Source organism: Rana temporaria, chromosome 1 (genome assembly GCF_905171775.1).
Source record: "Rana temporaria chromosome 1, aRanTem1.1, whole genome shotgun sequence".
Taxonomy (NCBI): domain Eukaryota; kingdom Metazoa; phylum Chordata; class Amphibia; order Anura; family Ranidae; genus Rana; species Rana temporaria.
In genome coordinates, this window is record NC_053489.1 from 641,891,948 (window position 1) to 641,914,002 (window position 22,055).

The following is a 22,055-nucleotide window of genomic DNA, read 5'->3' on the forward strand; positions in this document are numbered from 1 at the left end:
AAAAAAAAAATTTTCTCCCCTTAGATTCCTGCTCGTTCGGTCTAGGGGAATCGGCTATTTGTATTAAAATATGAGCAGTACTTACCCGTTTTCGAGCTGCATCTTCTTCCGTCGCTTCCGGGTATGGGTCTTCGGGAGCGGGCGTTCCTTCTTGATTGACAGGCTTCCGACGGTCGCATCCATCGCGTCACTCGTAGCCGAAAGAAGCCGAACGTCGGTGCGGCTGTATACTGCGCCTGCGCACCGACGTTCGGCTTCTTTCGGAAAATCGTGACGCGATGGATGCGACTGTCGGAAGCCTCTCGGAAGACTGTCAATCAAGAAGGAACGCCCATTCCCGCAGCCCATACCCGGAAGCGACGGAGAAGATGCATCTCGTAAACGGGTAAGTACTGCACATATTTTAAAACAAATTGCCGATTCCCCTAGAGAAAACGAGCAGGAATCTAAGGGGAAAAAGTGCCCTCTAAGGGTGAACCCCCGCTTTAACAAATCGCTTCTGCAACAGAAGAATTCGTTTGGCATGCAATACCTCTGTCCTTTACTTTATTTTTTATTCTGACACTCGGAGCGGTTTGTAGCCATTCTGAGCCATTTGGAAATACTCGTAAATACTTGGAAATAGTCCGTTCCCAAGTGTTTCTGAACCTTTCCTTGATCAGCTGAGCTGTCCGAGTATTTCAGAGGCTCTCTGGCGCGTGTGTATATATATATATATATATATATATATATATATATATATATACACACACACACACACACACACACACACACACACACACACACACACACACATATTATATATATATATATATATATATATATATATATATATATATATATATACACACACACACACATACACATATATATATATAATTTTTTTTCAGCACCACAAATTCCAGTTAGTGCACCTCTAGTTATGAATCCATACTGTGCAGGAATCATATGTTCGGACTAGTTTACATAGTTTTCTCAACTATTAAATGCGTAAATGAAACAGCAAAAGATCTGCAGAATCTCTTTACAGCAAATCAACTTTAATTAAGCTCTAAGGAACAAATCACAGTCAAGAATTGGATCTCGGGCAAGGCGACACTTGAGGGGTTCATGAGTCAAGATAAGCAATTCATACTCTGTACCCAATTGGCACGCCACCTCTATATCAGAAGAAAATTTGCATATTCAGCATTATTACATAAAAAACTTATTCTAATGCGCAACGGTCCTAAACAACCAATCAACATTCAGTCTGCCAGGGTCAGACCAGCAGAAGGTGGATTCTGACTGGTTGCAATTAGCTATTACACTTAAAGGGTTTGTAAACCCTCATGTTTTTTTCACCTTAATGCATCCAGTGACCACCCCCCCCCCCCCCCCCCGTTTTACTCACCTGAGCCCTGTATTTTCCTCGGCATGGAACCCCCTGTCCCTCTCTCCACGGGATCCCGACTCTTGATTGGATAGATTGATGGCAGCGCAGCCGCTGGCCCCCGCTGCTGTCAATCAAATTAAATGACGCGGGCGTTGGGAGGGCGGGGAAGAGTCCGGCTTTCGTGTCTATGGACGCAAATGCTAGACTCGAAAGTGTGCCGGCAAGGTAACCCCCCCAGGAGTGCGCCTCTCCTAGGGGGTTATCTGATGCAGGGAGGAGCCGCGAGAACCCCCGGGGGACCCCAGAAGACGAGGTTCGGGGCCACACTGTGCAAATCGAACTGCACATTGGAGGCAAGCATATGTTTGTTAAAAAAAATAAAAAAAAAAGTCTTTACAACACCTTTAAAAAAAAAATAAAAAAAATGTTTTTTTAAATAAAGCCGAGTTTGTATAAAAAGTACATAGTTGGTAAGGTTGAAAAAAGACACAAGCCCATCCAGTTCAACCATAAAAAAAAAAAAAAAAAAAAAAAGATATCGTACAATCCCATATATCCAATTCTATACCTACAGTTGATCCAGAGTAAGGATGAGTTCTGGCGTGTTTGCATAGTACACGTGCAGAGCCCGCCAGGAAGTGTGCACGGCGCTGCGCTAATCACAGCCAGGGAGACATTTCCCGATCTCTGCAGCCGAGCATCGGGACAATGTATCCCTGGCTGTGATTGGCGCAACACCGTGCACACTTCCTGGCGGGCTCTGCACGTGTACTATGCAAACACGCCAGAGCTCATCCTTAATCCAGGGGAAGGTGAAAAACCTCAGCAGAGCATGATCCAATTTGCTACAGCAGGGGGGGAAATCAGTACCCAGTACACAAAGAACGATTTGTCAGCCAGCGGGTTTTTCTTTCAGAAATGATTATACACAAATGTGGATGAGCAGTGAGCACTTACAGGGCAGTATGTTGACATATCTGTTCTTTTCTTTATTCTCTTCCTTTGAGGCAGCTTCACATGTAGCTTGGATAGGGCAGGCTGGTAGAGCCTACAGATAGAAATACATGCAGGTTAGAGCATACACCAAAATTGTCCTCTAAGTGGCGCTACAGTCACATACAAGTAGAGACTTCTGCCAAAAAATACATTTAACAGACGGCTAATCATTTATCATCATTTAAAGGTATCAACATGTTGTCACGTTAGGGAATTTAGTCTTTTCTGATCAAGGAACTAAAAGCTTATGCACAATGCAGCTCAAAAAAACAGCTTCAGCTTTTATTTTAGCCTGAAGCTTGTGCTTTTTTGGGCTCTTTTGCACATTTTTATTGAGCTTCTTTGAGCATAAGCTTTTTTTTTCCCCCACAAACCCTCCCCTCAGCTCATTTCTTTTTTTTTTTTTTTTTTATGTGCGTTTTAGAGCTTCTTTGAGCTCCTTCATGCTTATTCGTATTTTTTTTTCACATGTTCTTGAGCATTTAAGTGTCTTTTCTGCTCGAAAGCTCCTTTTAAAAAATACACGCTCTGGTTTTTTTTCTGCCTATAAGAGCATATGCCTGGAAACTCCTGAAAAAGCCATAGTGTGCATGGACACGTTGCCCAATATGGAGGGGATTTTCTAGGCAGGAAAATAATGAGAGCTCAAAAAAGCACAAATGCCTGTAGGAGCCGCTTCTTTGAGAAGCAGTGTTCATGATCCATAAGGGGGACTGTGAAAAATGACTGCAAACATTTTTTTTTTCAAATGTGTATTTTAAAAAAAAAAAGCCTAAACACTCAAACAGATCATTTCAGGTTTAGGAAACAAATAAGCAATCGTGTGCAGACTGTTCTTTCAGCTGCAACATTGTAACCTAGTAATGAATGCCTACAAACGATAAAAAATAAACTTTAGGTGCATTTTTTTTTTTTTGACGTTCCATTGTTTCAGTTTGGATCAATTTAACCACTTGTCAAACCGCTGCACGACGATGTGCAGCGGCAGAATGGCACGGCTGGGCAAATTGGCGTACCCGTACGTCCCTCTGACATCGCAGGCTAGCGGTCGCAGGAGTGTGCCCGCCCACGATCATGGTAAGGAGAGGCAGAACTCGGAGATGCCAATGTAAACAAGGCATTTCCCTGTTCTGTCCAGTGACAGGACAGGGATCTACTGCTCCCTGTCATCAGGAACAGTGATCACTGTCATGTTCTAGTGAACACACATTTAACCCCTTGAGCGCCCCCTAGTGTGAACCCCTTTCCTGCCAGTCACATTTATACAGAAAGTCAGTGGCTATTTTTAGCTCTGATCACTGTATAAAATGACAATGGTCCCAAAATAGTGTCAAAAGTGTCCGATGTGTAAGCCGCAATCCCAATAAAAAAATCGCTGATCACCACCATTACTAATAAAAAAAAATTATAGTAAAAATAGCATAAATCTATCCCCTGTTTTGTAGGCGCTATAACTTTTGTGCAAACCAATTAATATACACTTATTGTGATTTTTTTTTACCAAAAATATGTAGAAGAATACTTATCAGCCTAAACTGAGGGAAAAAAACGTTTTTTTATATATTTTTGGGGGATATTATAATAGCAAAAAGTTAATATTTCTTTTTTTCAAAATTGACGCTCTATTTTTGTTTATAGCGCAAAAAATAAAAACCGCAGTGGTGATCAAATACCACCAAAAGAAAGCTCTATTTGTGGGGGAAAAAAAGGACGTCAACTTTGTTTGGGTGCAGCGTTGCACGGCCGCGCAATTGTCAATTAAAGAGTTGCAGTGCGGTATCGCAAAAAATGCTCTGGTCATTAAGGGGGCAAATTCTTCCGGGGCTGAAGTGATTAAGTATGTAAATGTCATAACTGACTGATCCCTGTGGAAGCTACAAATCACTGTAGAAGTCTCTGCTACTATAGTGATGGCAGCAGTCTTCCAGGTCCATTGCTGAGCGGCTGCCCTTCTGCATAGTAAGCACTTGTGGCCCAACACAGCCACCATTTAGAAAATGGCATTAGTTTTTTTTTTTTTTTTTTCAGTGAATACAAAATAGTTCCCCGATTGGGCGAGGTGGAGATGTGTGTGGCTGATGTCACAATCTCTACCTTGCGCAGAGGCTTGTAGTATATAAAACAAAAAAGGGCTATGGTTTCAAAGGCATATAAAGAGATCCAGGCTAATCCAGCATCCTCATAGTTAGGAGAAGCAAATGGAGTAGCGTGTCCATAACCATATAAATCATGACATCACCTTCCCCACCTCTCTTGTCAAACAGAGAAAGTCTTGCATTCATTGAAAAAATAAAAATAAAATACAAAGTGTTCTCTGAATGGCAGCAGTGCGACCCCTTGTGGTAACTATGCAGAAGGGCAGCCGCTTGGTACTGGACCAGAAAGTCTGCTGCCATCACTGTAGTAGTGGAGACCACCATGTTGACTTGAGGCTTCCACAGGGATCAGCCAGATCTGAGATAGGCATACTAACATTCGTTCAAACTGCAACAATATAACTATGCAAGAAAAATTATATCTAAACTTCAGCTTCAAACATCACCAATATAATATTCAGTTTTAAATTAAATAACCTATCCAGATTTGCATCGCCCCCTTCTTCTTCTACCTAAAGATGGTGGGTCAGGTTACGTTTTACTAATGATAGGACCATGAACAGCCTTTCCTCTAGCCTTCATCCCCTTCTATATCTTTAAAACTATAGACCACCAAGCTTTAATCAATAAATGCATGCACACAAATTAAAAGTGATTCTAAAGGTTGTTTTTTTGTTAAATAAAAAAAATAAACAAACATTAAACTGACTCGCTCTGTTTAACAGTTTTGCACAAAGCAGCCCCCAAACTTTTTCTTCATGGGTCCCCCACCGGCAGTCCAGGCTCCTCCCTCCTGTCAGGTGCCCCCCAATAGCCTCTTGTTATGGGGGCACTCAAGCTGGCTTGCTCCAGTGAATGGACATTGTCCATTCACACACACACACAGTGTGGCTCGGCCGCCCGCCCCCCCACGCTCTTCTCATTGGCTCACTGGTTGTGATTGGGAGGAGCCTGACTCCCACTGCTGAGTGAGACATCCGGGAGAGCCGCTGCTCTCATTTACATTGATGGATCTAGATGGGGCTCAAATAAGTAAAGGGGGGGGGGGGGGCTGTACCAAGAAGGTTTTTTACCTTAACGCATAAAATGCATTAAAGTGATACTAAAGCCTGTTTTAAACATGTTATACTTGCCTGCTCTGTGAAGCGGTTTTGCACAGAGCAGCCCCGATCCTCTTCTTCTCGGGTCCCTCTTCGGCGCTCCTGGCACCTCCCTCCCGACGAGTGCCCCAACAGCAAGCAGCTTGCTATGGGGGCACCCGAGCCGAGCCACAGCTCCCTGTGTCCATTCAGACACGGAGCCGCAGATAGGCTCCACCCCCCTCTCTCCCCTCATTGGCTCACTGACTTTCACAGCAGCAGGAGCCAATGGCGCAATAGATAAAGGATAGAGATGGGCTCAGGCAAGTATTAGGGGGGCTGAGGGAGGCTGCTGCACACAGGTTTTTTTTTTTTATCTTAATGCATAGAATGAATTAAGCTAATAAACCATCTGCCTTAACCACATTAAGGTAAAAAACCTTCGGCCTTTAGAACTACTTGAAATAAAATGAGCACCTATTAATTTTTTTGCATTGGAGTCTGCAAAGCATTGGAACCCCAGACTATCTCTCCAGACACAGGTATAGGAGGTACAGACCTTCAGATACAGTGCTGTAGGTTTATCAATGGTATTCTATGAGTCCCACTGCGGCGGTGTCAGATGGGACTTGAAGTCTCTAAATTCACATATCTTTGTGAATAGTCAGCTCTGTGGGCAGAGACATACACAGCCGCACCGAATTAAAAAAAATCAAGCACCCCTGGGTTCAGTAAGGGGGGAGCCCTATGGGCATGGGAAACTATGACCATGTATCATGGAGCACCCTTACTATATGTGTAACATGAAAGGTGGTGTTTAAAAAATAACCCTAAGACTAAAAGAGATACGCCAAAAGGTATTCTAAAGATATTCCCAATGGGGCTCCGGAGAAGCTTGGTGGGGATCAGTCTCTGTCCTCCACAACCAAAAAAGGATACATCCCGTATGAATGGGTTTATTCACTGAAGTGTCCATACAGAGAAGGCAGGTCTTGAACAAGTGAGCTTTCTTTTGAACTCCAGTAAAGTTTACATGGGAACGTATTTAAGACTCACATTAAACTCTTCCCGGAACAGTTTGTTATCATCTGCCATTCTTCGGTTAATCTCTTCTTCCAGCTTCTCGACAGGCAGCGGCGGGTACTTGCGGTTGGTGCTGGGAGATCTTGCTAGGAGTGGCATACTTTGGGGCTCTGTCAATAAGAACAGAAAACAAAGATGTTTAGTTGATCATTTCATCTATTGCATTTCTGTGGTAGTCAGGTAATATGACCCCCGCACCCAAGTCCCCAAGTCCTGCCATGACCATTGGGAAATATTTCCATTGACTATATCAGTGGTCTCCGAAGTTTGCCTGCCGTTGCTTGCCTTTATCTGGCCCTTGGAACATTATTCCTCCCACAGATACAAACAATGAGACAACCTTCCTATCAGTGACACCAACAGTGGGGCATTATTTCTCCCATCAACACCAACAAAAGGGCACCCACTATTACTCCCACTGATACCAATGACGGGGTGCTACTCCTGACACTGATACCAATAATGGGGCAAGATTCCTCCCACTGATACCAATAATGGGGTGCTATTCCTCGCACCAGTACCAATGATGGGGTGCTATTCCTTGCACCAATACCAATGATGGGGTGCTATTCCTTGCACCAATACCAATGATGGGGTGCTATTCCTCTTACTAATACCAATGATGGGGTGCTATTCCTCTAATACCAATGATGGGGTGCTATTCCTCTTACTAATACCAATGATGGGGTGCTATTCCTCTAATACCAATGATGGGGTGCTATTCCTCTTACTAATACCAATGATGGGGTGCTATTCCTCTAATACCAATGATGGGGTGCTATTCCTCTTACTAATACCAATGATGGGGTGCTATTCCTCTTACTAATACCAATGATGGGGTGCTATTCCTCTTACTAATACCAATGATGGGGTGCTATTCCTCTTACTAATACCAATGATGGGGTGCTATTCCTCTTACTAATACCAATGATGGGGTGCTATTCCTCTTACTAATACCAATGATGGGGTGCTATTCCTCTTACTAATACCAATGATAGGTGCTATTCCTCTTACTAATACCAATGATGGGGTGCTATTCCTCTTACTAATACCAATGATGGGGTGCTATTCCTCTTACTAATACCAATGATGGGGTGCTATTCCTCTTACTAATACCAATGATGGGGTGCTATTCCTCTTACTAATACCAACGATGGGGGCTATTCCTCTTACTAATACCAATGATGGGTGCTATTCCTCTTACTAATACCAATGATAGGTGCTATTCCTCTTACTAATACCAATGATGGGGGCTATTCCTCTTACTAATACCAATGATGGGGGCTATTCCTCTTACTAATACCAATGATGGGGGCTATTCCTCTTACTAATACCAATGATAGGTGCTATTCCTCTTACTAATACCAATGATGGGGGCTATTCCTCTTACTAATACCAATGATGGGGGCTATTCCTCTTACTAATACCAATGATGGGGTGCTATTCCTCTTACTAATACCAATGATAGGTGCTATTCCTCTTACTAATACCAATGATGGGGGCTATTCCTCTTACTAATACCAATGATGGGGGCTATTCCTCTTACTAATACCAATGATGGGGTGCTATTCCTCTTACTAATACCAATGATGGGTGCTATTCCTCTTACTAATACCAATGATGGGGGCTATTCCTCTTACTAATACCAATGATGGGGGCTATTCCTCTTACTAATACCAATGATGGGGTGCTATTCCTCTTACTAATACCAATGATGGGGGCTATTTCTCTTACTAATACCAATGATGGGTGCTATTTCTCTTACTAATACCAATGATGGGGGCTATTCCTCTTACTAATACCAATGATAGGTGCTATTCCTCTTACCAATACCAATGATGGGGGGCTATTCCTCTTACCAATACCAATGATGGGGTGCTATTCCTCTTACCAATACCAATGATGGGGTGCTATTCCTCTTACCAATACCAATGATGGGGTGCTATTCCTCTTACCAATACCAATGATGGGGTGCTATTCCTCTTACTAATACCAATGACGGGTGCTATTCCTCTTACGAATACCAATGATGGGGGCTATTCCTCTTACTAATACCAATGATGGGTGCTATTCCTCTTACTAATACCAATGATGGGTGCTATTCCTCTTACTAATACCAATGATGGGTGCTATTCCTCTTACTAATACCAATGATGGGGGCTATTCCTCTTACTAATACCAATGATGGGTGCTATTCCTCTTACTAATACCAATGATGGGTGCTATTCCTCTTACTAATACCAATGATAGGTGCTATTCCTCTTACTAATACCAATGATAGGTGCTATTCCTCTTACCAATACCAATGATGGGGTGCTATTCCTCTTACCAATACCAATGATGGGGTGCTATTCCTCTTACCAATACCAATGATGGGGTGCTATTCCTCTTACTAATACCAATGATGGGTGCTATTCCTCTTACTAATACCAATGATGGGGCACTATTCACCCCACTGATACCAATGATTGGGTGCTATTCCTCATACTACTGACCACAGGAGCGATGCATTTTTTTTTTTTAAGTTCCATTGACCACCAAGCCTGAGACATAGTTTACTCCCACTGGCCACAGTCCAGCCCCAGCAGTAAACTGGCCTGTTTATAATGTTTGGTGACCCCTGGACTATATCGAAGGACTGGTAATTTTTTTTTTTTTTTTGTGCAATTTGTTCTAAAAAACAAAAACAAAAAAAGCCCAAATTACAAAAAAAACTGAAACAAAAACACAAATTTGAAGTAATCCAAACAAAATGACAGACTGTATACAGGAGACAAGATGCCTAGGACACGGATGATGAGGAATAGGACAGTTACAACAACCTGATCAGTTCCGATAGGACGTAGTGCTCAATGTTGAACATAAATTCAACCAAATCCGTTGTGTAGTGCGATGGCTCGGACACTCACCCATGTCATCTGTTCTGCCATTGGACAACCGGAAAGAGTTGGAGTGACTGCCTGCTTGTTTGTACTTCTTAAACCTATAAACATGGGTTGAGGGTTAGTTTATGTCACGACACATATCATCAGATAATATATCACTGTTGTCACTTTCTACGTTTTGTAACGTGGGCCTAAGATCAGATACTGTGCATCTTTCATGTTATAGTGGACCGAGCATCAGATAGACTTTTTCTATGTCAAGTACATGCATGCTAAATAATGTAAAATATACCTGGAAGTGTTAACATTTTTAAAGGAGGAGTGTGGGATGTCAGAATAAATAACACACACTCACCTATGTGGCTGCAGCGCCGGCTCCCAAAACTGAGAACCAATTAAATTACAGGACCACTGATCTCCAAGTCTTAGGTCTTCACTGAGCAGAGAGTAATAACTGTCAGTCACTCGCCCTCTGCTCTACCCCTCCAACTCCAGGTTGTGGATGGGGCAGGAATGGCTGGCACAGGCTCTCAGAGGGGCACTGAGAGGCTGAGCTAGCTGCCAGTCAGATCTTTGTTGCGATCCCTCCAGAGACAGCAGGCTTTAGCCCATTGTCGGCTGAATTTGGGTCACAGGCATAGAGAACCAAATGCACTACTGTGCCCTAGATGAGAAGAATGGCCAAAAGAACTTGGGTCATACTTCTCTTAGCCCTTCCAGAAATCACAGTACGAGCCATCTTTATTCAGTCATCATCCAGGGTCACCACCTACTTCCTGGACCGATATGCTGACTCAGAGATTGACAACACTACAAATCTTGGTGCCTGTGTAGTTTTTGGCAAATGTTTTCACAAATGTTTTACAAATTTCGGCCCGGCAGCAGCCTCCCACTTGTGACTTGCTACAACGTTACAATGTACAGGCTGGTCAATAGGGGGACAGGAGGAAATACTTCCTTTAGCAGACTGATGGCATTAGTGATCTTGGCCCCTGGTACTCTTGTGTCCCTACTTTATAATTAGGGTTGTCCCGATAGCACTTTTTTAGGACCGAGTACAAGTACCGATACTTTTTTTTATGTACTCGCCGATACCGAATACGATACTTTTTTTAAATATGTCCCCAAATGCAGCCATGTCCCCCCACAAATGCAGCCATGTCCCCCCCACAAATGCAGCCATGCCCCCCCCCACAAATGCAGCCATGCCCCCCCCCCACATATATGCAGCCATGCCCCCCCCCCCACATATATGCAGCCGTGTCCCCCCACATATATCCAGCCGTGTCCCCCCACATATATGCAGCCGTGTCCCCCCACATATATCCAGCCGTGTCCCCCCACATATATGCAGCCGTGTCCCCCCACATATATGCAGCCATGTCCCCCCACATATGCAGCCATGTCCCCCCACATATGCAGCCATGTCCCCCCACATATTGCAGCCATGTCCCCCCACATATTGCAGCCATGTCCCCCCACATATATCCAGCCATGTTCCCCCACATAAATGCAGCCATGTCCCCCCACATAAATGCAGCCATGTCCCCCCACATAAATGCAGCCATGTCCCCCCACATAAATGCAGCCATGTCCCCCCACATAAATGCAGCCATGTCCCCAAACATATGCAGCCATGTCCCCAAACATATGCAGCCATGTCCCCCATACCTAATCATGATGCCGCCGCCGCGTTAATTACAGGCAGCTTTCGTTTGAATAGCTGTTTTCCCTGCCACGCCGTGTAAAGGACACTCCCCCTTGCTCGGGATTGGACAGATCCGTCCAAGGGGGAGTGTCTATACACGGCGCGGCGGGCAAAACAGCTATTCAAACTAAAGGTGCCTGTAATGTTCGCCGCACGGTGATTAACGCGGCAGCGGCGGATTTGCGATATACGGCTCGTGGGGGGCAAGTATTCCTCAGGGGGGGGGGGGGCAAGTATTCTATTTAGGCATCGGGGTATTTGCAAGTACTCCCGCAAATACTCTGTATCGGTCCCGATACCGGTATCGGGTCAACCATATTTATAATAAACCCACCCATTGCATTAAAGTACCTATTAGGGAAGGAGGAGCGGTGGTGCACAGCTTGAATTTGATAAGGTTTGCATTTAGCTAGCCGCCTTAAGCCCCGTACACACGGGCCCCGACATTCGGACGTTTGTTTGCCGGCTTCTGTCGAATGAGCATGCTGGAAAACCAGCAGCCAACCAACTCTGGATCAGTGCTCTCAGCCAATGGCAGACTGCCATGATCAAGTGTTCTGGCGGAGGGGCTGTCCCCCTGTCAGGACACAACAGCTCAACGGGGGAAATTGCTGTACTAACTTGGAATAGTTAGTACAGAGACTCCGACCGGAACTGTCAGTGGCATTAGTCACTGCATACTAGGTACAGAGCTTGGTCAATTTTTTCCAAATCTCACAGCCTTGCTTTACCATGTACTATGTCACCAACCAGGACAACCATGCAAGTCTAAAGTTCAAGCCTCACCAGCTGCATACTTGTTGCAAATGTGAAAATCCCCAAATAGTAAAAGAAGGATGATGAGGACAGTTATGAAACCAGCAGCTTTAAAAACAAGTGGGCATTGCCATCTATTTTATTTCCATTAGACTGGTTCTCTTAGTGAGCTGATGCCTGTTAATAAGAGTATGGCCCCCATCCTCCCTTTAATACTCCTTTTCTCCATCACAGAAAAAATAAGCCGACTGGAAGTCCTTGAGGACCGACTTCTGTATTATGAAGATTACTAGAACAGTGGAGGGAATAGTCGGCACATACAGTATTGGTATTCCAGACTAATCCAAGCATGAAAAGAAAAGAAAAAAACGAATTAGTGCAGAGACTTGGTAAACACTATACTCAGACCCGGGAGGGTCTCCGCTGTTTGTGAAATTCAAACTAAAAGGATGGATTCTGAATTGTTGTGACACACAGAGGTCGAGCAGAAGGTTGGGAAGTCAATCATATGAATAACATCCTTTACACTCTTTAAACAAACTGATAACTCGCTGGCACAGTTTCTAATAGCATGGAAACCCCTGCCTTCCTGAAGGTGAAGGGTTTAAGGCTGATCTGAGGTCTGAAAGTGAATTTAACCACTTAAGCCCCGGACCATTTTGTTGCTAAATGCCCAGGCCAGGTTTTGCGATTCGGCACTGCGTTGTTTTAACAGACAATTGCGCGGTCGTGCGACGTGGCTTCCAAACAAAATTGACGTCCTTTTTTCCCCACAAATAGAGCTTTCTTTTGGTGGTATTTGATCACCTCTGCGGTTTTTATTTTTTGCGCTATAAACAAAAATAGAGCGACAGTTTTGAAAAAAATTCAATATTTTTAACTTTTTTCTATAATAAATAACATTTTTTTCCCTCAGTTTAGGCCGATACGTATTCTTCTACATATTTTTGGTAAAAAAAAAATAAGCGTTTATCGGTTGGTTTGCGCAAAATTTATAGCGTTTACAAAATAGGGGATAGTTTTATTACATTTTTTTTTTACTACTAATGGCGGCGATCAGCGATTTTTTTCGTGACTGCGACATTATGGCGGACACATCGGACAATTTTGACACATTTTTGGGACCATTGTCATTTTCACAGCAAAAAATGCATTTAAATTGCATTGTTTATTGTGAAAATGACAGTTGCAGTTTGGGAGTTAACCAAAGGGGGCGCTGAAGGAGTTATGTTTCACCTAGTGTGTGTTTACAACTGTAGGGGGGTGGTGGCTGTAGGTCTGTCATCATCGATTGTGTCTCCCTATAAAGGGGATGACACGATCGATGCAGCCGCCACAGTGAAGCACGGGTAAGCCGTGTTTACATACGGCTCTCCCCGTTCTTCAGCTCCGGGGAGCGATCGCGAGGGGGCGGCTAGAAATGAAAAACCGCCCCCTCATCCCGGATCGCTCCCAGACGATTTCCGACCGCTGCATGTACCGGGGGGGGGGGGGGGGTCCCGATCGGACCCCCGACCCGCGGAAAGGCAGGGACGTACATGTACGCCCATCTGCCTGTACGTGCCATTCTGTGGACGTATATGTAACATGTGGCGGTCGTTAAGTGGTTAATGCATCCTATGAATTAAGGTGAAAAAACACCTTGCACTCTCCACTCCCAAAGACCCATCCCCCCCCACCCCCCCCCCCCGAGCCCCAGTTTTAGTTACCTGGGCCACGAAACTCCATGGGCGCGAGCCCGCAATGATTTTCTCCAGCTTGAGGCAGCTCTTCATTGGAGATTGATAGCAGCGCAGCCATTGGCTCCTACTGCCGTCAATCGAATCAATGACGCTGCATGCCTGAGGGCGGGCCGAGTGATACACTTGGCGGCTAAGGCCGCCACTGTATCACACGGGAGCGCGCACTTGGGGGTTAGCTTAGGTAAGGTACCTAAGCTTAGGTATAGCATTGAATTTCACCTTGATGCTAAAGCATACTAAAACAGACAATTCCTTAAAGTGGATGTAAACCCTCACATATATCCAGTGAAGTGAACAGCCTCAGATGATACACGGAGATGAACCAAATCTCCCTAAAAAGGTTTTACATGTATATCTGCTGTCTTCACATTTATATACTGTTTATAAAGTTAAGATGTGTTAGGGAATTGTATCTTCCTGTTTAACACAGAGTGTGATGTCTGAGCATACAGCCAAGATAGCTAAAATTTCTAATTGGAGGAAAGGCACACACCCCCTCTCATCATAGTCAGAGACTCTCAGAGGTGTTTTGTAACTGGGCCAGCTGCCTGCTAATCTATTTATAGCAACCTCCCCAGACAGAAATGTCAGGCTGCTTTCATATGATGTGTCAGAGAATTTGTCAGGAGTTATCAGGCTGATAACACAGGAATGGGTCAGGAGAGAGGTAGGGGACTTGGCTCTTTAAAGAGAGATAAGAAAACACTGCAGATATATGTGCCCAGCTCAAATTTCATCAATTGGGTTTACATCCACTTAAATAAAGCCCAGAGCTTTGGATGATCAGCTGTTCAGTTTGCCATATTGTGTAACAAAAGGGCAGAGGAGTATGATGTCTGCCATTGTATTTCTATAATGAATGAAGCCATACAAGCTGAACCTCTATCAAGTGTTAAAGGGAATGGTGCTACTTAGAAGACTCACCTCAGCATGTAGAGGACGATGATGATGAAGACAATGATGAGCAGTGAGGAGAGCGCCACCATGACTGCGATAATGGGCGTTTCATCTGAAATTATTAAAAAAAAGTTAGTTATTTACAAGACAAAGAATTAATCCCCGATGTATAGAAATAAGACTTCTGGCATAATACACGAAACTGCGATGAGAGAGAGAAAGAGACATCCACGTCTTTTCACTGACATTGCAAGAAAATGTATTCAGTCTACATACTGGAGAACTGGGAGCCGCGGCACGAAGAACAATGGGGCATTGTCCGGAGAGCTGAAGTATTGACCTTGTGATCAGCTGCTGGGCTATTATAACAGGCAGCTCCATATATACTGGATTCACATCTTCCAGACTTCAAACCTATATAGTATGTGCTGTCACTGTGTGATTCTCTCAATGGCAGAGCCCAGTCATACACCGGGCAACCCAAGAACCTAGGGCATGGAGGATGGTCAGGGGGCCGAGCTACAACCTTCATACTTCTGGGTAGGGATGAGACGAACGAACGAGTTCGCACCAGAACCTTCGAACGGACCGAACGTTCGTGCGAACATTTAGAACCCCTTTGACGTCTATGGGACTCGAACGTTCAAATTCAAAAGTGCTCATTTTAAAGCCTAATATGCAAGTTATTGTCGTAAAACGGCTTTGAGAACCCGGGTCTTGCCCCAGGGAACATGTATCAATGGAAAAAAAGTTTTAAAAACGGTCGTTTTTCAGGAGCAGTGATTTTAATGATGCTTAAATAAAAAATAAAAAAATGAAAAATTCCTTTAAATATCATACCTGCTGGGTGTCTATAGTATGCCTGTGAAGTGGCATGTGTTTAGAACTGTCCCTGCACAAAATTAGATTACTATAAGAAAAAGGCAATTTAAAACTGCTTGCAGCATTAATGTAATGTCTGGTCCCTGCAATATGGATAAAAAACATTGCGAAAAATAGCAGAGACACAGACAGTACACACACCACGTAGCTTTAGGTGCAAACTACAGAGCACACGGCCAGTACACACCAAGTAGCTTTAGATGCAAACTACAGAGGACACAGGCAATAAACCACTTAAGAATACTGCAGCTAGCACAATCACCTGCCTGCCAGTAAATTAGGGAGAACTGATCTAGCTAAACTATACAGTGTATAAATATATGTACAACACCTGGGATGCATATATATCCTCTACACACTTTGACTAGCCTGCCTGCCCTATCTACCTGCAAAAAAATGACATTCTCTCTGTCCTCTCAACCACCGCAACACACTACACAAGGCCGACCCTGGCTTTGGCCAATTATGGCTCTCCGTTTTTTGCAAGCTGTGATTGACCAAGCATGCGGGTCATAGTGCATGCTTGGCCAATCATCAGCCAGCGATGCCGCAGTGAATTATGGTCTGTAAAAATGTAACTCGAATTTGGCCCAAAACGTCCGTAATTCGACGAACGATCGAACATGAGTTTGACTCGAATACAAAGCTCATCCCTACTTCTGGGGCAACCAAAGGACGGTAGTGCAATCAGTCAAAGCTGTGCAACTGTCCGTCACTTCGCAAGGAATGATGCCTTTGCAGACAGTTTATGTTTGATGGGGTCATGTTCATACAAAACAGTGCAAATGGGGCGGCTTCTCTGTACTTATTGCAATCTTTATTGAGGTCAATGAAAGGGATGGGGGGACCAAACCGGCTACTTTGCCTGGGGCCCGATTAGGCCTTAATCTGTCCCTGATCAGTAGAACTGAAATACCATTCTCTCCATTCTGCTGGATGAAAATTTGTGGCCACTACAACTGCAAAAACGAAAAAGTAAAGCACCCCCCCAACCCGCCCCTGTGTTCACAACAAAATGATTGCTGGGAATGCCTTGATAGCCATGCACTGTGCAGCTCATAGCAACATTGGAAAATTTAAGGTGTGTACACAAAAGTCTGAAGACAGAGAAAACTGTGGACACAAAAAAAGGAATTAAAAAATCATGCCAGTCCATTTTTCTTTCAGGAGTTGCTGAAATACAACCAATACTGCAATCAATTATTTTTCCCTGCAACTGGCAAGCCTATGAGAAGCCCAGTGCATGGCACCCTGAAAAATATTAAGTCGGTGCCATCACCTTTTTTTTTATGTCATGCTGATTGACAGCAAAACTGGGAAGCTCCTTGTGGAAGCCAAGATTCTATTTTTTAAATAACCCATAACTCAAGATGGAATTGACATATGCACATTTTATGGTTTTAATCCTTCCACCTGTACATGACTGGAGACATGGGAGATCCTTTAAAGAATTAGGACTTTTCCCACTGTTGCACTGTGTTGGCACATGCATGTTAATGTGTATTGTATTAAATGACCACTAAAGATTTTTTATTTTATTTTTAAATAACACTTACCTCCACTGTGCACCTTGTTTTGCACAGAGTGGCCCCGAACCTGGTCTTCTGGGGTCCCTCGGCGACTGTCTCGGCTCTTCCCCGCAAGGACTCAACACCTTCATGCAAGCACGCTCGCATGGTGTTGAGTTCTTGTGGGCGCGCTCCCGTGATACAGCCGGTGGCCATAGCCACTCACTGAATTACTCGGCCCGGCGCGCCACGTCATTGGATGCGATTGACAGCAGCGCAAGCCAATGGCTGCGCTGCTTTCAATCCATCCACTGTAACCGATTAAGTGCCAGGCTGAGCGGCAAAGAGGATGTCGGGGCAAGTGCGGGACTTTCGATGGGTCAGGCAAGTATAACGGGGGGGGCCGGTATTGACGGATGTTTTTTCACCTTAATGCATAGAATGCATTAAGGTGAAAAAAACTTTTACCTTTACAACCCCTTTAAGGGAGCCCATTCACATGAATGGTGTAGCGGCAATAGCACAACTGTCCCTAGCCCCCACCCCACCATGGCGCGGCGCAAAGAAACCCCTTACCTTGCAGTCCTTACCCTGGATGTGGGCAGTGAGAGCAGTGGTCGGAGCTGATGCAGCCATCTTCCAGCCTTGTCCTTAAGTGCGGCGGGCTCGGGGAAAGCTTCTCCGGTGTCCTCTCCTGGAGCGGCTTCCGCAGTGCATCTCCTCTCTGCTCTTCTCGGCGCTAGGCATCCAATAGGATCACCTGACATTTTGGCCAATCGGGAAATTAGTTTCATACCTTGTTCCCGATTGGCCGGGGAGGAGGATCAGTGTTGCAACAGCAAATATTCATTCGCTGTTGCAACACACCTGGATGGGCTCCAGTCGCATCCTCTGCAATCAGAGCCCACCCTATTCTGAAGCCGCCACTGGTTGGGGTGCTTTATGACAAGCAACAGGACCTTAAAGTGGTTGTTAAGCCACTCCATGACATTGCTACCATCCCTTCTGCGATATTAAATAATGTCCCCAGTAGTACATGCGTTTATTTTTTTAAATGCTGCTGTATATTCATTTCATAGATCCGATCACCTGACCGGCCACCTCTCTCCCCTCTCGATTTGACAGCGACAGCTGGCGGGGCTGAGAAACCTCCACTGACATCAGCCAGGAGGAGGAGAGAGGCTGCCGGTCAGGGGAGCAACGATCGGTACTATGAAATGAAGTATACAGCGGCATTTAAAGAAAAAAAAAAAAGACATACACTGGGTACAAGGGATTGTAGAAATGTCATTGCGGTACGATAGCAGCAGGAGAGGAGGGCTGGGGAGTGGATGGAGCTGACAGGCAGGGAGGGGAGAGCAGAAAGGAGAGCTGCGGATGACGGAGGTACGTAAACTTACCACGGCGTCAGGGTTTTTACAGCTCTCTCCTGACCTCTTCTCTATGAGCCATTGGCTCCTGCGGCTGTCAAGGAGGGAGTTGGGGCGGAGCCAAGCAACACTGTGCATGTCATTGGACACACAGAGGGTGGTTCAGGATCTATCACGCACCCACTCAGAAGGGGGGAGGAGACAAATTCTGGTGGGGGACCCCAGAGGAAGAGAATCGGGGCTGCTCTGTGCAAAACCATTACACAGAGCAAGTATGTATGACATATTTGATATATATATATATATATTTTTTAAATCACTTTAACGTGTGCAAAAGGGTTAAAGTTGAATGCTGGTACAAACCTTGGGAGCCTTCTGGCGCTGGGTCTGGAAAAAAAATAAGATAATTTCCATGAAAACCCAGTAAATGGGTAAAATGTAAAAAGTTTTATTTTTTTTGGTCATTTATATTTAAACTGAATAGGTTGTTTTACCAGGTGAGGGTACACATACTTTATTTAAAGTGAATCTAGTATCAAATATATTTTTAACCCACATATATGTACTGTGTAGCGGCGGCTCCTTACAGGCGAAATCACGTACCTGTGATTGTTCCCGAAAGAAGCAGAATAGCGGCCTGTCTATGTAAACAAGGCAGATCCCCGTTCTGTTAGGGAAGACAGGGATCTTGTGTTTCTGCTACGCAGTATCACGGATTTCTGTCTTCCCACAGTACAAGAACCTCCCCGCACAGTTAGAAAGCACCCCCTAGGGCAGGGATGTGCATTTAGCGGACCTCCAGCTGTTGCAGAACTACAAGTCCCATGGGGAATAGCAAGACTCTGACAGCCACAAGGGTGACAACCAGAGGCAGACACATGATGGAACTTGTAGTTTTTTAACAGCGGGAGGTCTGCTAAATGCATATCCCTGCCCTAGGGGGTGCTTTCTAACTGTGCGTGGAGGTTCTTGTCATGTCACGTTGTGATTTCCTTCTCACACTTCTGGCTGTCCGCAATGTTCTGAACTTCTATGTCACGTTCAGTGGTAGAACTTCTTCCTACTGGTCCCGAGCATGTGAGGACGACAGACGCCAGTCAGGGCCATCTTTAATGTTGATTGGACCCCGGGCAAAAATGACGGACGCATTCATATGTAAATAACTGAGTCTGGCCGCATTCATATGTAAATAAAGGCAGCATTCATATAAATATCATGCCCCTCTGCAGTGAAGAGATGATGTGCTATAACCTCTAGCAACCGAGCAGTATTCCTGTACAGTAATCTCTAGCAATCAATCAGTGAGCAGTATTACTGTACAGTAATCTCCAGCAACCAATCAAGAAGAAATCATGTGCTGTAATCTCTAGCAACTAATCAGTGAGTCGTAATGTGTGCTGTAACCTCTAGCAACCAGTCAGTAAGTGGTAATAATATGATGTAACCTCTGGCAACCAATCACAATCACTGCCTGATCTGATACAGTAAACCGATTTTAAGTCTAGCTGATATTTATTGTCTCAGAGCAGGTGGAGCGCAAAATAGCATTGGGAAAAGGAACCCCCCAAGAAAATTTATGCCCGGGGTCCAATCAACATTAAAGACGGCCCTGACTGGCGTCTGTCGTCCTCACATGCTCGGGACCAGTAGGAAGAAGTTCTACCACTGAACGTGACATAGAAGTTCAGAACATTGCGGACAGCCAGAAGTGTGAGAAGGGAATCACAACATGACTACCTACAAAAGGTATGCGAGTACAATTCAGCTGTTCCTACATGTTTACACAAGGAGAGGAGATGGAGAATTGACAGGAAAAATCTCTCACGTTTTCATCCGTGTTCATTCTGGCATTCCATGCATGCATACTCATAGCACAGAGCACAACACAGGGGGGGGAGGGGAGGACAGAGTCCACACCCAATGTGGAGACAGCTAGAATAACCTCATTTATAGGAACGCGGTCCAAGACTCTGGATTTCACCACCCCTTCATGACTTGTCGAAATTATTGTATCACTGATTGTGAAGGAGAACATATTGTTTAACGCAGTATTAGGCCGGGTTCACACTACTGCAAATTGGATGTGGGTTTCTCTGCATTCAATTCGCACAGCAGGAGATTGTGACCGACTCTCTATGTGACAAAACGATCAACCTGTCAGAATGTGCAACCCGCGTCGGTGACATGGAATCAGCTGGAGCTCTAAACTGCGTGGACTGCGCACGCGCAAAACACTACATACATCCTTTCACTGGCTGACGCCAGTGCACCAAGACAAAATGCTCAACTGACTACTGTGCATGCGCACGGCGGAAACCAACGAAGGCTTACGAAATGTATGTTCTTAAAGCAGAGTGCCGCCAATTTTTTTTTTTTTAGGTCAGTAGCTACAAATACTGTAGCTGCTGACTTTAAAAATATGGACACTTACCTGTCCAGGGCGCCTGCGACGTCCTCACCCAAAGCCGGCTCTCGGGTGGCGGCAGGAACAAAGATTGTCTCTGGACAGTCGCACTCTGAACAAATTGTAGCTTTGATTGAAAAAAGGACAGCACTACAAGTCACAGTAAAGTGAAATAAACTAAAACCCAACTGCTGACGTGTTTCGCACTAAAAGCACTAGTGTTAGTGCGAAACGCGTCAGCCATTGGGTTTGATTTTATTTCACTTTGCTGTGACTTGTAGTGCTGTCCTTTTTTCAATAAAGGCTACAATTTGTTCAGTGTGCGGCTGTCCAGAGACAATCTTTGTTCCTGCTTTGCTAAGTGCATTGCCTGCACCTGAGTTGTCTGCAACGGTGGATGTTCGTCTGGGTTCCCAGCTGGAGCAGCTATTCCCCTTTCCTCTCGGGTGGCGGCGCCGCAATCTTTGGTAAGGGAATCAGGAAGTGAAGCCTTGCGGCTTCACAGCTTGGTTCCCTACTGCGCATGCGCAACTCGCGATGCGCGTCCTCACTGGTCCCTCCAAGAAGACAGAAGGGGGGGGGCGTGGAGGAGGGGCCGGACGTGGTGTAGATTATCTGCAGATACTGTGGCTATCTATGCCCGGAAGTGGGTGCAAATACCTGTATTAGACAGATATCTGCTCCCCCCGGAAAGATGCCAAATGCGACACCGGAGGGGGGGAGGGTTCCGAAAAGCGGAAGTTCCATTATTGTGTGGCACTCCACTTTATGGCCATCTTTCTACACCTTACACTCAATGTGAACACACCTACAGTAAGCAGGCGGGGCAGCGGACATCTTGCTACACCAAAGCCCATTTTTAATTAGCAAACTCATTTCAGAAATCGAGTGAGCTTATCTACATAATTATACAATCATGTAGATAAGCTCACTCGATTGCTAAAATCAGTTTGCCAATTCAAATCGGCGTTTGGTGTAGCAATATGTCCGCTGCCCGCTTGCTTATTGTAGGTGTGCTGAGGTCCAGTGTAAGGTGGAGCAAGATGGGCGTGCGCATGCGAAGTAGTCGGTCGAGCATTTTGTCAGGCAAATTCCTTGGTGTACCGAAGTCAGACAGTGAAGGAATGTACGACGTGTTGCGCCTGCGCAGTTTGGAGCTCCAGCCGATTCCACGTCATAGGAAGTGACACGGGTTGTACATTCTGCCAGGTTCCTTATTTAAAGGGGTGGTTCACCCTAAAAACGACTTTTTTTTTATTACAATGGCCCCCCAC

At 44.9% G+C, this 22,055-nt stretch overlaps 1 protein-coding gene across 2 annotated transcripts in view; it reads right to left on the minus strand.

Moving 5' to 3' along the window:
• Nucleotides 1–22,055, minus strand: part of PTPRA (protein tyrosine phosphatase receptor type A) — a 141,844-nt gene that overhangs the window by 41,570 nt on the left and 78,219 nt on the right. For both annotated transcript variants that reach the window (XM_040335478.1, XM_040335477.1), the window contains exons 4-8: nt 18,741–18,764; nt 14,645–14,729; nt 9,539–9,612; nt 6,603–6,739; nt 2,333–2,423 (exon numbers count right to left, since the gene is read on the minus strand). In XM_040335478.1, the coding sequence (XP_040191412.1) occupies nt 2,333–2,423; nt 6,603–6,739; nt 9,539–9,612; nt 14,645–14,729; nt 18,741–18,764 (411 nt within the window). The remainder of the gene's footprint in view (nt 1–2,332; nt 2,424–6,602; nt 6,740–9,538; nt 9,613–14,644; nt 14,730–18,740; nt 18,765–22,055) is intronic.